Genomic DNA, 17,966 nt, shown 5'->3' with positions numbered 1-17,966 from the left:
CAATATGAACCACACATATTCCATACCTGTCTATATTAAACCATATTCAGTATATATATGTCCAGCATATACAGTGGGTATGGAGAGTATTCAGACGCCCTTGAGTTTTTCACTCTTTGTTATATTGCAGCCATTTGCTGAAGTCACAATTTTTCCCCCTCAATGTACACACAGCACCCAATATTGACAGAAAAAAACAGAATTGTTGAATTTTTTGCAGATTTATTAAAAAAGAAAAACTGAAATATCCCACAGCCATAAGTATTCAGACCCTCTGCTCAGTATTTAGTAGAAGCACCCTTTTCTGCTAATTCAGCCATGAGTCTTTTTGGGAATGATGCAACAAGTTTTTCACACCTGGATTTGGGGAACCTCTACCATTCCTCCTTGCAGATCCTCTCCAGTTCTGTCAGGTTGGATGGTGAACGTTGGTGGACAGCCATTTTCAGGTCTCTCCAGAGATGCTCAATTGGGTTTAAGACAGGGCTCTGGCTGGGCCATTCAAGAACAGTCACGGAGTTGTTGTGAAGCCACTCCTTCGTTATTTTAGCTGTGTGCTGAGGGTCATTGTCTTGTTGGAAGGTGAACCTTCGGCCCAGTCTAAGGTCCTGAGCACTCTGGAGAAGGCTTTCGACAACGATATCCCTGTACTTGGCCGCATTCATCTTTCCTTCAATTCAATTCGTCCTGTCCCTGCAGCTGAAAAACATGCCCACAGCATGATGCTGTCACCACCATGCTTCATTGTTGGGACTGTATTGGACAGGTGATGAGCAGTGCCTGGTTTTCTCCACACATACCGCTTAGAATGAATGCCAGATAGTTCTATCTTGGTCTCATCAGACCAAATAATCTTATTTCTCACCATCTTGGAGTCCTTCAGGTGTTTTTTTTTTAGCAAACTCCATGCGGGCTTTCATGTGTCCTGCACTGAGGAGAGGCTTCCGTCGGGCCACTCAGCCATAAAGACCCGACTGGCTGAGGGCTGCAGTAATGGTTGACTTTCTAGAACTTTCTCCCATCTCCCGACTGCATCTCTGGAGCTCAGCCACAGTGATCTTTGGGTTCTTAATTAACCTCTCTCACCAAGGCTCTTCTCCCCCGACTGCTCAGTTTGGCCGGACGGCCAGCCCTGGGAAGGGTTCTGGTCGTCCCAAACGTCTCCATTTAAGGATTATGGAGGCCACTGTGCTCTTAGGAACCTTAAGTGCAGCAGAAATATTTGTGTAACCTGGGCCAGACAAACAGATCAACTTTATTGTTTCTAGCAAATAATCATTAACTTAGAATGTTATGGCTCCAACATGTTCCAAATAAGCTGGGACAGGGTCATGTTTACCACTGTGTTACATCACCTATTCTTTTAACAACATTCAATAAACGTTTGGGAACTGAGGACACTAATTGTTGAAGCTTTGTAGGTGGAATTCTTTCCCATTCTTGCTTGATGTACAGCTTCAGCTGTTCAACAGTCCGGGGTCTCCGTTGTCGTATTTTACGCTTCATAATGCGCCATACATTTTCAATGGGAGACAGGTCTGGACTGCAGGCAGGCCAGTCCAGTACCCGCACTCTTTTACTCTGAAGTCACGCTGTTGTAACACGTGCAGAATGTGGTTTGGCATTGTCATGCTGAAATAACCAGGGGCGTCCATGAAAAAGATGTTGCTTGAATGACAGCATATGTTTCTCCAAAACGTGTATGTACCTTTCAGCATGAATGGTGCCTTCACAGATGTGTAAATTACCCATGCAATTGGCACTAACACAACCCCATACAATCACAGATGCTGGCTTTTGAACTTTGCGTCCATAAGACTCCGAATGGTTCTTTTCCTCTTTGGCCCGGAGGACACGACATCCACAATTTCCTAAAACAATTTGAAATGTGGACTCGTCGGACCACAGAACACTTTTCCAATGTGCATCAGTCCATCTTAGATGAACTCGGGCCCAGAGAAGCCGGCGGCGTTACTGGGTGTTGTTGATAAATAGCTTTTGCTTTGCATAGTAGTGTTTCAAGTTGCACTGACGGATGTAGCGCCGAACTGTATTTACTGACATTGCTTTTCTTTTTTGCCACCTGTCCCATCTTTTTTGGAACGTGTTGCAGCCGTAAAATTCCAAGTTAATGATTATTTGCTAAAAACAATCAAGTTTATCAGATTGAACCTTAAATATCTTGTCATTGTAGTGTATTCACTTAAATATAGGTTGAACATGATTTGCAAATCATTCTCTTCTGTTTAACACAACATCCCAACTCCATTGGAATATTTATGCTGTCTAATCAGCATCTTGATATGCCACACCTGTGAGGTGGGATGGATTATCTCCACAAAGGAGAAATGCTCACTAATGCAGATTTAGACAGGTTTGTGGGAAATGGCCTTTTGTGTATGTAGAAAAACTTTTAGATCTTTGAGTCCAGCTCACGAAAAATGGGAGCAAAAACCAAATGTTGCGTTTATATTTTTTGTTCAGTGTAGAATACCATCATTGTAATGCATTCCCTGAAACACTCTTCGAACACAAACAGCAATATTTTTTTACCTTGATTGGTTACCACCAAAGGACGGCAGATTATTAATCAGTTACAAATATCAGATTTCAATCATTATGAAAAGATGACTTTTTTTTTTTTTTTTTAAACACACATTTCCCAACAGATTTCCATAAAAAAGCTAAGGTTTATCTCTGTCCTAATCAACTGCTACCACCAACCTCTATCTGCTCCAAACACTGCCCTGACACAGCAAGGTCCTTGATGTTATCAAAGCCATTTGGCCTGCTTTAATCATTGGGAAAATTGAGCATTCCCCTCTCTACATCCCTTGTACTTTGAAAGCAGACAAAATCCAATCACTCATAAGACCGGTTATTGATTGATGTAATCTTATAGGATGTAAGGTGTTTGAGGGGACGTGCCAGATTGCTTTTGTCAGCTACATGTGTTAGTCTTGGCTGGTGATTTGTGTCTTCTTTCATCTGGTATTTAATATCTCAGTGATGTTCTCAGATCACTCCTTTGGAACCACTAGGGAGACATACCCACGGAGCTAAGGCTTTTATTGCCTCGCAACCACCTCTTTGAAATTGCCGTCAGATTTTGACCAGCTTTCAGCAGGTGGAAGTCTCATTGACAGGCACCATTCATCAGCGCTCCTGGGACATAGTCAAGGATGCATTACCATACTAAATAAAGTCACACTGGTGCACTCTGAATAAGACAGTAAAACAGTGATACACAACAAACCGTGCTGATTTTCTGAGGTATTTAACTCCCGAGCTACCTCTATCTACCACAATCCATTCTGGGAGGTTGGTCGATTTGGTCGACTTCGGCTTTCAAATGCATTAAACAATAAAATGGCCTTTTAAACCTCCCCTTAATAAATGACCAAATGAGGACGGCTAATGTGCACACCTCCTCACACATCTTTAAATAAAACTGACCATCATTAAAACATAACACAACACACAAAACACAGTACCTTTCGGTCACAAGTGACAAGCATATAACTACTAACCAGAGGTGGTCGTTAGCTAGCTAGTGGGGATGCGCAAGATGCTAACTTAACAGTAGGGATGCACAGAAAATTCAGTCAAAGTGCATTTTTGGTTCTCGGTTGAAAAACGTTTGTCAGCGAAACAACACAGCCGAAACAGGATGTTGTGATGATGCAAGCAAAAACTGCGGCCAGGGTGCGGGGGGTTTATACACGATGGGTATGTTCGGAAATACAATCTGCCGCCCTAACTCTACTCTGAGAGTCCCGTGTTCTGAGAGGCAGAGCGCGCTTCCTTTCTTTCACTTGCATGAACAGCTTCCTCGCTCATCCATACACAGTAATAAGTCTCTAAATTACATTTACATTACTTTTTTTTGCCCTCTTCAGGTCGGGGATGAGATCCTGCCCCAAGTGGAGGAGTTCAAGTATCTTGGGGTCTTGTTCACAAGTGAGGGAAGAATGGAACGGGAGAGCGACAGGCGGATCGGTGCAGCGTCTGCAGTGATGCGGACTTTGTATCGGTCCGTTGTGGTAAAGAAGGAGCTAAGCTGAAAGGCGAAGCTCTCAATTTACCGGTCGATCTACGTTCCTACCCTCACCTACGGTCACGAGCTGTGGGTCGTGACCGCACAAGTACAAGATCCCGGATACGAGCGGCCGAAATGAGTTTCCTCCACAGGGTGTCCGGGCTCTCCCTTAGAGACAGGGTGAGAAGCTCGGTCATCCGGGAGGATCTCAGAGTAGAGTCGCTGCTCCTCCACATCGAGAGGAACAGGATGAGGTGGCTGGGACATCTGATTCAGATGCCTCCCGGACGCCTCCCCGGTGAGGTGTTCCGGGCACGTCCCACAGGAAGGAGACCCCGGGGACGACCCAGGACACGCTGGAAAGACTATGTCTCCCGGCTGGCCTGGGAACGCGTCGGGATCCGTCCGAAAGAGCTGGAATAAGTGGCTGGGGAGAGGGGAGGGAAGTCTGAGCATCCCTGCTAAAGCTACTGCCCCCGCAACCCGACCCGGATAGGCGGTAGAAAATGGATGGACTGATTACTTTTTTTAAATTATTAATTTAGCTTTGCTAATGGATTATATGCTTTTTGTCTGTTGAATTTATTTCATTACATAAAGTAAAAAGAAATGTTTACATGAAAATGCCAAATTTGAATGAAAAGAAGCAGAGAATAGCTCATAATTTCTGCCCTTTTTAACAGGAAATATTTACGTGACACATTTAAATAACCCATTCAGAAACACTTTCCATTATAATTCTACACTGTAGTTAACGTCATATATTGCCTTGCAGTTCCATTATATGAGTCGGGAGGGCACTTTGGGTCCTCTCTCTCCCCCCCCTCGCCTCTCTGTTTTCAGCACCTGTCTCCAATCAGCCTCATCACCACCGGTATATAAGCCTGCCTGTTCCAGGAAATCCTCGCCAAAGTATCGCAGTTACTTCCAGCGGTACCACGGCCCATTTACCTCACGTAAGCAACTCTATTCCTCGTTCCCTTTTTTGACTCCGGTGTCTCCTTGTTCTCAGTGTTTTCCCCCGTGTTCCTGATGCACGTCATTCCTGCCGCCAAGCCAGCCGCCTGTCTGCACCACCGCCTGCCAACCCACCTAGGACCACCGCCATTACCTTTCCTCAATAAACTGTTCATCATTTTACATCTGCCTCCGCCTGCTCTTGGGTCCAGCTACTCCCCATACATGACAGTTTATACATATTGCGATATATACCATTACCATAAAGGGATTCCATTTATACCATATGAATTTTAGGCCTCAATCACTTTTTGTAGCAGTTAGTTTATGACAAAAATATGAAGAAAAAAAAATCGGATCTTACATTTATGTACAATGAACATGTACATTAGTGTAAGTTTAAACATTTGGGTAAAAAAGAAAATTTTTGCATACAGTATTACATATTTATATACAGTATGTATGACAGCAAGTGCATGTGGTAGTTATTGATTTATTGAACCAATTTGAAAAAGGACTGCTTCACAGAACCTTTTTTGTGTCCTTGCATTATTAGAGTAATAGCTTATAATAGCTTGTGTTGATGTATTAGGTGTTTGCAAATGTTACTGTACATAGTGAATATCGCACGGCAGCTCGAGTTGAAGAAAATCGTGAACCGAATTTAAATCACAATATCTCCCAGAAAAATCTCAATTAGATTTTTTTCCTAGAATCGTTCAGCCCTAATTGGTATAATCATTTATTTCTGTGTTTCGGTTTTCAGTCTTGGTTTCCTCATTTTCGGTTTTATTCCTACTGAACAGCCTACATCTTCATTCGGTGCACCTGCTTGCCAAATAGCACATACAGAAGGCTCAAATGTTACCCCACCAGTGACGAAATCAAAGTCCTTGACCTTGTGCACAAAAAAGGTCAATACACCAAGTACTTGGACAAAACATCAGTCTCTTCTGCTTAGAAAGTGGGTCCTCTTACTTCACGGCAGATTCTGGGGGATAGCTTCTCTCCCTTTCTTCTTCCTTGCAATTCTTTCAAAGAAAGCATTGCAAAGAGGCACAAAAAGCCATACTGAGGTGATAGTTTTGTCAACTTTAAAATATAACAGTAGACGACACAACCCATGTTTACTGATGTTTCAGACAAACTCTAAATTGGACGACTTTTGGCGTGCTGGAAGTTTAAGGTAACAAACATGAGTATAAATTTGGCCTATGGCGGAGGTGCCGAAACTATGCCCCGTGGGCCCTTTACGTCCCGCCATCCATTTTCATTTTACCGGCCTCGAGATACAGTAAACCCTTGTCTATCATGGGTTAACGTTGCAGAAACCCCCTGCAATAAATGGATTCCGCAAAGTAGAGACCAATGATTTATTATATTACGTATTTATTGTTATAGAAATTCATAAGTTTCATATAATTAGATTCAATGCCAATATGTCACTTTAGAGAGGTGCAGGAATCTTATTTGTCCACTTGAGGTCACAATCCACACACTCTACAGAAGTACATGCCTATTAAAAACAGGTGTGCTGTACTTGAGTCACGTGAACAACAGCCCATGTGGACATAATGTGAAAGCATTGGCACTGTTCCTCACACTGACAGTCCTGTCAATGTAGTCAGCAATAAGCATGATGGGAACCCAGAATTCATTGCCTTGATGTTGTTGTTTTTAACTACAGTACTGTAGTTGTAGAAAAATCAACCAAAATGTTGCTCTTTACTTGCATTTGTTCCCGTCAATATTGTTAGGAGCGTGTGCATTAGCTATTCGTCTGACTAATTTTGCTATTTGTGAATTTATTTCATAAAACTCTGACTGTGTGTTTTAAACAGTGTCTTTCCAGTCATGTCCTTCAAGGTGCTTTTATTGTCAATTCTTCAATATGCGTAACACATACAGATTAAAATTACGGTACTCAAGGGCCGGCGGTGCTACAAAAGACAGTACAAATAATAACAATATAAAAAACTAAATAAAACTATGGTGTATATCCATCCATTTTCTTAGCCGCTTCTCCTCACTAGGGTCGCGGGCGTGCTGGAGCCTATCCCAGCTGTCATCGGGCAGGAGGCGGGGTACACCCTGAACTGGTTGCCAGCCAATCGCAGGGCACATAGGAACAAACAACCATTCGCCCTCACAGTCATGCCTACGGGCAATTTAGAGTCTCCAATTCATGCATGTTTTTGGGATGTGGGAGGAAACTGGAGTGCCCGGAGAAAACCCACGCAGGCATGGGGAGAACATGCAAACTCCACACAGGCGGGGCCGGGGATTGAACCCGGGTCCTCAGAATTGTGAGGCTGACGCTCTAACCAGTCGGCCACCGTGCCGCCTATGGTGTATATATAGTATAAAAAGTATTAATTGAATGTGCAAATATCAAAGATCAGGTGACAGGTGCAACATAGTCAAGGTCAGGGAACCAAGGCAAATAAGACATAAATTAGATGACAAAACCCCAATGCTGCTAAAGTGGCTGGTGCGACTCTGTGTCTGGTGTGTGTGTGTGTGTGTGTGTGTGAGAGAGAGAGAGTGTGTGTGCTTCTGCATGTTTGTGGGGTGTCAGAGTTCAGGTGTGCAGAAGACAGAAGTGGTAGGAGGGGGCAGAGAGTTCAGATTCCTGACAGCCTGATGAATAACTGATGAACTGTCTGAGTCGGCTAGTCCTGGCCCGCAGACTCCTCCCTGATGGCAGCAGACTGAAGAGGCTGTGTGATGGATGGGTGGCATCCCACGCTATGCGGAGGGCTTTGCGGGCAAGGCGGGTGCTGTAAATGTCCTGCAGGGAGGGACGAGAGGTTCCAATGATCTTCTCAGCTCCCCTCACTATGCGGTGGAGAGTCTTGTGGCAAGATGATGTGCAGGCTCCGTACCACACAGTGATGCAGTTGGGCAGGATGCTCTCTGTGGTCCCTCTGTAGAACGAGCACATGATGGGGGTCGGGGCTTTGGCTCTTCTCAGCTTGGGCAGCAAGTAGAGATGCTGGTGAGCTGGTCCAGGAGAGGTCCACGGTGATGTGCACTCTCCTCCGCACCACTGTTGATGTTCAGGGCCGCATGCTGTGAGTGCGCTCTCCTGAAGTCCACAACAATCAGCTTGGTTTTTTTTTTTACATTTAGGGAGAGATTGTTGTCCGTGCACCACCCGGCCAGGTGGCTCACCTCACTCCTGTAGTCTGTCTCGTCCCCGTTGCTGATGAGACCAACCACAGTTGTGTTGTCTGCAAACTTGATGAAGAAGTTGGAGCTGTATGTCGGTCTGCAGTCATAGGTCAGCAGGGTGAAGAGGAGGGGACTCAACACACAACCTGGAGGGGCCCCCGTGTTCAGAGTGATGGTGCTGGATGTGTTGCTGCCGACCCGTACTGCCTGCAGTCTCCCTGTCAGAAAGTCCAGCAGCCAGTTGCACATCAAAGCCACAGCTGGTCCAATTTGTAGTTCAGTTGTTGAAGGATGATGGTATTGAATGCTGAGCTGAAGTCTATGAACAGCAGTCTGACATATGAGTCCTTAGAGTCCAGGTGTGTGAGGGCAGAGTGGAGGACAGTGGAGATGGCGTCATCGGTTCACCGGTTGGACCGATATGCAAATTGGAAGGGGTCAGGGGTGCTGGGGAAGGGGGGGGGGGGGTGCTTGGGACTTGATGTGGCGCATGACTAGCTGCTTGAAGCACTTCATCAGGATGGGAGTGAGCGCTAACGGACGGTAGTCATTAAGGCAGGAGGGAGACGACTTCTTTGGGACCGGGATGATGGTGGTGGTTTTGAAGCACGTGGGGACAACACCCTGACTCAAGGAGGTGTTAAAGATGTCCACGAAAACATCTGTGAGTTCAGCTGCACAGTCCCTCGAACACGACCAGGTACGTTGTATGGGCCCGGGGCTTTTAGTGTGTTGATCCTGTTGAGAGATCTTTTCACGCTGTCCCGGGTCAGTGTCAGCAATTGGTCACCAGGTGGGGGTGGAGTCTTGTGTGCAGGGATGCTGTTGTGTGCCTCAAAGCGAGCAAAGACGTCATTTAGCTCATTTAGCAGGGAGGTGGAGCTGTCGCAGGTCTGTGGTGAGGGTTTATAGTCGATAATGGTGTGAATACCACGCCACAGACTCCTGGTGTCACTGCTGTCACTGAAGCGGTGAGCGATCTTCCTGTAGTACTCTCTCTTAGCCTCCCTGATGCCACGGGACAAATTGGCCCTGGCTGTCCTCAGGCCCTCCTCATCCCCAGATCTAAAAGCCCCGTTGCGGATTTTCAGTAGTCTGTAGACCTCCCCCGACAGCCATGGCTTCTGATTACCAAGGACAATGATGGACTTAGTGGTGGTGACATCATCCATGCACATGCTGATGTAGGCAGTAACAGTCTATGTCAGGGGTGTCAAACTCATTTTTGCTGCGGGCCACATCGTAGTTATGGTTTCCCTCGGAGGGCCGTCATGAGCGAGAACACATATACAGTAAATGTACAATTGCCTCATGTTATTACATATACACCAAAAAATCGATGAATAACTATATTTGAAACCAGAAGCCAGTATAAAGTTGTTAATTCAGTTTATTTTGAAATGGGGATTGGTAACAAAAATGTTTGCAATCAACGTTATATAAAAGGGAAGACGGTTTGCAATGTTAATTTAGCAAGAAACATGAAGTCGACGCACTTGATTTGCTTTCGCGGGCCACATAAATTGATGTGGTGGGCCGGATGTGGCCCCCGGGCATTGAGTTTGACACCAGTGGTCTGTGTGTACTCATGAAGGTCTGTGATGGAGTTGTAGATGGCAGCCTGTTTGAACATGGTCCAGTCTGTGGTGGCGAAACAGTCTTGAAGTGCCTCAAGGGACACTTCTGGCCACACTGTTTCCTAACTGGTTAGGAGACTTTAACCAGTGGTCTGTAAACTGGCATTAGCATAACAGTGAGCTGGTCTGAGGCGGCAAGGTGGGGGAGGGGAAAAAACATTGTCCAGAGTGTTATTTCCCTGTGTTGGAATGTCAATGTTTGAGTAGAGTTTAGGAAAAATAGCCTTGGGTGTCATCATTGTTGAAGTTCCCAGCAAGAATGAGGAAAGCATCTGAGTGGGGCGTCAGCTGTTCACTGATGTGATGCTATAGCTCATTTAGCACCTCACTCCTGTTATTGCTGGAGTTTGGCCGCTTATTCCCCTCGGTAAATAAAACGGCCGGCACTTCAGAGCAATAAACTACAGTAGCAGTGAGCAGTGTTGACTGACCAAGATCGCGTCCCGGCACTTGGCGTCATTGATGTAAATACACAGTCTGCCGCCGCGAGTCTTACCTCCCGCAGGGCCACTCTCCCACAGTCTTACGGGTAGAGCAAAGCAGTCCAATGTAATCCAGCTTGTTGTCCAGAGAGTGTACGTTGGCTAACACGATGGAGGGAATAGCCGGCTTGTGCGGTTTAGCCGCTAGCCGAGGTCGGATACCTCGGAGCTAGCCCCGTTTCTGCTACCTCCTTTCATGGTGCCTCCACTCTCGGCACGACGCAGGAGTGGGGATCGCAGGTGTTGTAGGCACCTGGAGCAGACCGGTGTTCCGTAGCTCCTCAGTGAGAGTAGAGTTTAACTCCGTAAAAGTAGTTCTGCCGATGTCGAGCAAAAGCTTACGACTGTATCTGCGTCTTGGAACATGTAGACATGACGAAGACAGACTAAAACACTGACATATAAGACAAAAAACACAAAAACACTGTTTGTTTGGGTGAGAGAGCAGCCGCTGCGTATGCACGCGCCACCATCTTGAGGACAAGGTTTGAGATTATGGTTCTTTGTCTCCTCAATCAATTTGGTGATTTACCGAATGTGTGAGTTGAGATTACTCATTAAGGTTACCTTTTCTGCTAAGAATAAGAGCCCACTTGACCTTACGTGAGTCATAGCTGCCAAGTTTAAACTCCCATCCATCCATTAATTTTCCAAAATTGCTTGTCCTCACTAGGGTCCCAGCTGACTCCGGGCGAGAGGCTGGGTACACCCTGAACTGGTCGCCAGTCAATCGCAGGGCACATATATACAAGAGTATACCCTCCGTGCATGGGTTTCAGCACCTGGGCATGTTTGTTTCAAGCGGAATGAACAGGGCAATTCCTCTTGTCAGGTATTCAATCAGGTGGGGCGGCTAGCACGCACACACAAGGGGACGTCGTCGAAATGAGAAGGAAAATGATTGCAAAGCCAAATGCAACAGCCACAGTTTGGGAATATTTTGACTTCAAACTGAAGGAAACTTAAGGTGAGCCCATCAACACCGATGAGCCAATATACAGTATACGACAAATTTGATGTCATCCTGACAGTCAACACTTACTCACTCATGAGGCGTTTTGGCCCCCAAATACAAATGTAGCACTTCAAAAAGTGTATCGCAGTTCATTACATTGCATAACAAAAACTGCCCTTCAATACAGATGAAAAGCCAGTATTTTGAGACGTGCAGCAAACGTTTGACAAACAGTATGAATTGCCTGTGAGAAATAAGTCACAAATGGCAATCCCACACTTTACATAATACTTTACACTTGACACTTCACAATACTTTACATAAAACAAGACCTCACAGACATAGCATTTTAAAATGACTATCTCGGATTTTATGCTGAAAATGTGTTGAAAAAAAGCAAGCTATGAGCACTTAACCACATCCGTTAAACCAGAGACCGTGGCATCTGAAAAATAATTGCATCCTAACTCAAACAAAATATGCTACTGTGAATTCCGGACTGAAACTAGATGACAGCACTGATGGACTGTATAAAAGGGTCAGTGTAGATGTTTGCTTTTTTTTTTTAATGTGACTTGTGCAGCTGAGAAATAATGCTCCCCCATAGAGAAAAGCCCTCTGGGATGTATTAAAGCTTTGTGTCTACATGAATCATGTATTGACAGTGGGACTTGAGGTCTGGAGGCTCTCTCCAGCAGCATTGGTGTCTAAACCCAAATGGCTGAAACATGGCAGTGAATTTATCACAGGTGGGAAACGCAATTACCAAGGGAGTGGTCACATGACAGAAATCAATATGACACAAAGCAGTCACCTGCTGACTCTCATCTATGATAAAGTGCACCAGTGTCTTTTCATTGCAAGAAAGATTAGTGGACTTTGCAAAGCTCCTACTTTTTGATTTACTGTTGGCTTCCCAACTGAAACAGAGCCATTGTTTCATGAGACGGGGAAGTAATGAATGGACTTGTAAAATACTGAGAAAACACCTTAGAGAAAAATCCAAGTCAGTATGGCTGTCTTTATTAGCTAATCTGGATAGAATTAATTCAAAGCTGCAATGGAAACAAATGAAAGCTGAGGAGTCCATTAAAAAAAACGACCAATTCTGCCCTTCTTGCCTGAAGCCTTGCCGACATTAGCTGAACTATCACATATTATCCATAAGGTGGCCCTGGTGGACAAGAGGAAATGTTTGAGAAAAGAGGAGGGGCAGTACGGTGGACGACTGGTAAGGACATCTGCCTCACAGTTCTGAGGACCCGGCTTCAAATCCCGGCCCCGCCTGTGTGGAGTTTGCATGTTCTCCCCGTGCGTGCGTGGGCTTTCTCCGGGTACTCCAGTTTCTAAAAAGTATTTTATTGCGGATATTCCAAAAGAAAATCAAGCTTTCCATCCATTTTCTTAAAAAAAACAAACATCCTCCTTTGTGCTGTTCAGAATCCTGTTAAGAGTCTTCAATCCAGTGTAAGTGTAACCTACTTGCGTATTCGGCAAAACGGGTCTAAGAACTTCCTCCCGGTTCAGATGAATGGTGAAGAGGGCCATGAAAAAACTGTGGGGACTTTAGAATTACAATGCATTATTTTTAACACAAGATGCCACCACAGAGTCACCAAAAATTACAATATTCAATGTTTAAGCTTCATTTGTGTGTACACATACCAGAATAATCAGCATTATTGGCCAAGTATAATATATATATATTTATAATGGCAATTGTGCAATGATGCAGTTCAAATTGGCAAATAGTGGAATAATCTGTTGCATTGATGATTGTGCAAATGGTGCAGAGTCCTCAAACACATAAGTGGGCGGTAGTAATCAACAACAGTACGCAAATAGTGCAGTGTAATAAAACAGTGAGTGCACGAATAATTTAGAAGTGACCCGGGAGGGGCCGGTGGGGTCCGGCGGGGGAGTGTTTGGGGCTGGCGTGGGGGATGGGCCGGGGCGTGCTGGTGCTCGGCGGTGGCGGCAGACGGGGGCTTGTCTTGACCTTGTTGAGGTTGGTGGCCGGTCGCCTCGGTGCGGTGCTTGGGTCGGGACTGTGTTGTGTGTGGGGGAGGGCTTTCGCGGTGTGTGTCCGGGCCCCGACCTGCTTTTGCACCGATGGGTGTTTTTGTTTTTATTTTAAATTTTTGGCATTTGTTTTGGTCCCCGGGCCGGCGTGGTCGTCGATGGCAGGGGGGGCGACTTGGCATTGGGCTGGAGCTTCGCCGTGGCGGCCTTGCGTCGCAGTGGGTTGGGACGGGGTTCGCATGTGTGTTGTCTCGGGCACTGGCCCTGTGCCTCATCAATGGGGGTCAGGGAGATCGGCTTTTCATGGCATTTGGTTTCATCCATTGAAGGGGAAGGGTGGAAGGTCACCGGTGCCATGTGGGGTTGCTTTTCGTGTCTGTGACCGTCTTGCCTCACCTCCACCAGTTTCTCCAATTTGAATGCACGAAACCCCACCACACACATTCATGGTACAGGCATAATGGTTGCCAGTTTGGGACCTGATAACCATAATAATAGGGTGGGAGGTGGGTTGTCACTTTTCTCTTGGCTGGACTCCTGGGGCCTGCGCCCTCCCCCACCCCTGGTTGTTGGGCCGCTGAGGAGTGCTCCCACCCCCTCCCGGTTCCACGTGGCGCTTGGTTCCGTTTCTTTTGGGGGGCTGGGTCGGGGAGGATTGCGTGGTTTGGATGGGGGGTGTCCGGGTTATGGGCGTCTATTTTCTTGGCGGCCCGCGGGTTGGACTGGGATGGGGATTTGGCTTGGGGTTCTTTATGGCCAGTATCGGTGTCGGACGTGTGGGCTGGGGAGCGGTGTGTGTGGGTTTTAATGTATTTATTTATTTTATATTATTTTATTTTATTTGTCTTTGGATGGAGCCGGGTGCTGTGGGGCGCTGCCTCCTTTCCTGATTTTCATCGTTGGGGCGTGGGGTTGGGGTGCTGTGGGACGTCGTATGTGTGGGCTCTGTCCTAGTTCGTTGTGGTGTGGGGTTGCTGCGGTGGGGTTTTAGCTCTGTGTTGAGTTTTTCTCTTTCTGTCGTCGCCGCTTGCGTTGGTTTGGGGACTGGAGTGGGCGCTGGGGACTGTCGGTGCGGCCAGCCATTTGCCCTATAGGCTGTCTCGGTGTTGGCATGGACATGTTCTCGCTGGGTGGGAGGTGGGGGCGTGGGGCAGTGGTTTTCCGGTGCCCTTACCCCTCCCCCCTTGGGACTGGTTAGGGCGCTTCGGTCGGGCTTGGGACCTCCCTAGGTCCTGGGTAGTCGGTAGTGTCCCCTCGGTTGGGTCCCCTGGTGGACGGGCTCGCTGACTGTCCTTCTCTGTTCCTTCTTATCTGGTTCTCTTGGTTAGTTATTGCATGTCTTTACCTCTACAAATAACTGTTGTAATGTTACTTATGTTCAAATATCAAGACTGTCTCACTATTGTTATACTGTGGTTTTCACCCCTAGTCCCCCTCTCCACTCTGTCCCTCTGTCTGTCCCCCCCCACCATCCCCCCCCAAAAAACCCTTTTCTGTCCGGCTCGATTTTCAATAAATGTCAGAATAATTAAAAATTTGAAAATAAACAGAGGGATTATTTCAAACTCCGCTGTTCCACAGCAAAACTGTTCCAGCATAAAGCCATACAGATCCACCATTCTGCAAGGCCATGCAGCTGAACAGGACAGACTATTAAAAAAATTAAAAAATAAATAAGAATTGTCCCGACAAAGATGTGCAAAATTGGCAGCATGCTACAATGAAATTGTAAGTCAACTGTTTAACGAGTTAATGGCAAGAAGAAAGAAGCTGTTAGAATACCTGCTGGTTGTAGTTTGCATTGTATGATCGCACCTACCTAAGGGAAACAGCTGGAAGAGGTGCTGACTCGGATGTGGAGGGTCCGAGAGGATTTTGCATGCCCATATCTTAGTCCTGGCAGCGTGCAAGTCCTCAAGAGCAGGTAGGTGGGTACCGATGATTTTTTCGGCAGTCTTGACTGTCCGTTGCTGACAAAGAATATTTTGTCTTCTTTGTCAGCACCAAACCAGACTGTGATAGAGTAACACAAAACCGATTCGATGACTGCTGTGTAGAACTGCCTCAACAGCTCCAGTTGCAGGCTGTGCTTCCTCAGAAGCCGGAAGAAGTACATCCTCTGCTGGGCCTTTTTGAGGAGAGAGTTGATGTTGGTATCCCACTTAAGGTCCTGAGAGACTAATTCCCAGGAACTTGAAGGTCTCGACTGTTGACACAGGGCAGTTGGAGTGTGTGAGGGGGAGCTGTGGTGAAGGATGTTTCCTGAAGTCCATGATCATCTCTACAGTCTTGAGTGTGTTCAGCTCCATGAACAGGATCCTCACGTAGGTCCCTGCGCTGTCTATGTGTTCAAGGATGAAGTCCAGTCCCATGTCGACTGCGTCATCCACAGACCTGTTTGCTCGGGAGGCAAACTGCAGGGGGTCCAGCAGGGGTCCTGTGACACTCTCTAGAGTTGGTCCAGCAGCTGTGTGAAAACTGGAGCGAGCTCTTCCGTGCAGAGTTTCAAGCAGAAGGGGGACACAATGTCTGAGCCTGTTTGTTGCTCTTTTGTTGTATAAAAAACTGAGTCAGAGGAGTGATGGTGGTCGTCGGTGGTGTGGCTGGGTGGGTGTGATTGTCCTTTTCAAATCTGAAGTAGAAGGTGTTGAAGTCGTCAGCCAGTCCTTGATTGCTCTCTGCTTGGGGGGATTATTGCTTGGTTGATTGTAATATTTGCCAAACTGAGGCAGAGTCGTTAGCAGCAAACCCATTTTCCAGTTTTTCTCCATGGCGATTTTTTTCAGGGTGGGAAACATTGAATAGGAGACTAGAGGGGAGAGGGGCTCCAGGAAGAAGGTAGATGGCACAGTCATAAAGCCGGTATGGGTGGGTGGGGGTGGGGGTTGGGGGGGGGGGATATGGCCAAATCCTTGCGGAAAACTGGGGAGAGATCGTGGTATTTTTCAGGAACCAGGGAGAGATTGAGTGATGATGCTGGTGCCTTAGGTTCACTGGAGGTAGGAATTGCTGAGCGAAGACAATGAGAGTGGCAAAAATGGCTCCAACCAGTAATTGCCAGGTGGGTCCAGTCGATTGTGGGGTTGTGTTTTTTTTAGCCCGGGAAGTCCAAGGACTAATGGGGTTTCTGAAGAGGGAATGACTAACAGTTGGATAGTTTCACGGTGGTTGCCTGAGATGAGGCAGGTGATAGGAGTTGTCTGGAGAGTCACAGAGGAAATGAGGCGCCCGTCCAGGACCGTAACCTTCTTCGGAAGAGGGAGGGGTTGGAAAGGCAGCTGGAGTTGACACGCCAAACTCTCGTGAATGAAAATGTTGTTCGCTCCAGAGTCGATGAGGGCAGTTATCAGGGAGTTGTGGTTTAGTCCAAGGATACAAGCAGGAATGGCCATACGAGAGGGAGCTGGGGATGGAACTGGCTTGACTTACCACGGCGCTCTCAGCCCGTGGGGAGCCCGGGCTTCTGGGGGCAGGAGGCGATGAAATGGCCTGGCATGACCTGTGACTAAGATGGCGCTGACGCTCCAGACGGTCCAGACGGGTCTTACCCAATTGCATAGGCTCCTCAAGTCCAGAGGGGGTGATGAGGTGTCTGCTGGTTTGCAGGAGAGGTTGTGCCCACAGAGGCTGCTAGCTAGTTTCTCTTTTTCTCTATCCCTCACACAAAGGCGATTGTCCATTTTTATTGCTAGTAAAATTAGTTCTTCTAAGCAAATGGGCGCCTCTCTACCCGCTAATTCGTCCTTTAGTCATTCAGACAGCCCCTGAGAAAAAAATTCCCATCTGGGCCCCCATCTGGGCCCCCTCATCCCACCCACATTCACCTGACAGAATCCAAAACTTGAAGAATATAAGGTGGCAGATTTGGAGCCATGAGTAAGGGCCAGGAGCCGCAGAGAGGCCTCCCTGCCCTTAACAGGGTGGTAAAAAACGTTTTTCAATTCAGCTGAGAATAATTCGAATGAAACTAACACCAGTGAAGCATTATGCCACAAAGCTGTAGCCCACCCAGCAGATGTTCTGCGCAGAATATTTATGATAAAAGCAACTTTAGCTTTATCGGTGGGGTAACTCATAGGCAGCAGGTCAAAGACTATCGATCAGTTTAATAAAAACTGGCCACAGGAACCTAAATCACTAGTGAACGTGAGGTTCCTTGTTAGGGAGGGGGGGTTGGAAGGAGGCAGCAGGTTCGGGAGGTATACTCACGGGGGATTCGGTTAGGCGGGGGTTGCCGGAGTGCATCTGAGCGGAAATAAGTTTAATAATAATAAACTTGCTGTGTTAGGGTGTTAATTGTGTCCGTGATTTGCTGAAGACCTTTATCCTGTCGGCCGATGTGGGCGTCTTGGTGGACGAGCGCTTCCCTCAATGCTTCCGGAATCGCTGGGTCCATAGCGGCCAGAGTATTCTGTCATGGTATGTACCAAACGGTATTGGACTGGACCCAAAAGCAGACTGAGACTGAGGAAGCAGTTGGAAGGGGTTTATTATTAGGGAGAAGCACGAGGTCAATAATTCCAAGGCGTTCCGTAGGAGCAGGGAGCATGGGGGAGACTGGAACGTGACCAGTTGAGTGAACTTGGCAATACGGCTGGAGCGAGCGTCATGACAGGAGACACAGGAGAGCACTGGAAGAGGAGGAACAACAGGGAGTAAGTTCGAGCATGGGTATCAGAGAAACAATTCTTACAATCGTG

General features: G+C 46.8%; 1 protein-coding gene and 1 long non-coding RNA gene across 4 annotated transcripts in view; one reads left to right on the top strand and one right to left on the bottom strand.

The window, feature by feature from the left end:
- The window catches only part of LOC133470639 (uncharacterized), a 27,419-nt gene extending 22,876 nt beyond the window's left edge, over window positions 1-4,543 (top strand). Inside the window, exon 5 of the long non-coding RNA XR_009786038.1 lies at window positions 3,900-4,543. This is a non-coding gene — a long non-coding RNA (uncharacterized LOC133470639). The remainder of the gene's footprint in view (window positions 1-3,899) is intronic.
- Window positions 1-17,966, bottom strand: part of phf14 (PHD finger protein 14) — a 139,202-nt gene that overhangs the window by 34,840 nt on the left and 86,396 nt on the right. Inside the window, exon 17 of one of the 3 annotated variants that reach the window (XM_061759201.1) lies at window positions 16,175-17,897. The exons of the other annotated variants lie outside the window; for them this stretch is intronic. Within the exon in view, the coding sequence (XP_061615185.1) occupies window positions 17,873-17,897 (25 nt within the window). The 3' untranslated portion in view covers window positions 16,175-17,872. Of the gene's footprint in view, window positions 1-16,174; window positions 17,898-17,966 lie in introns of those variants that run through there. 3 annotated transcript variants of the gene reach the window in all.

The sequence above is a fragment of the Phyllopteryx taeniolatus genome, chromosome 21, assembly GCF_024500385.1.
Source record: "Phyllopteryx taeniolatus isolate TA_2022b chromosome 21, UOR_Ptae_1.2, whole genome shotgun sequence".
In the NCBI taxonomy this organism is placed as follows: domain Eukaryota; kingdom Metazoa; phylum Chordata; class Actinopteri; order Syngnathiformes; family Syngnathidae; genus Phyllopteryx; species Phyllopteryx taeniolatus.
Note: the sequence above shows the minus strand (reverse complement) of the source record. Positions and strands in the feature narration are given on the sequence as shown.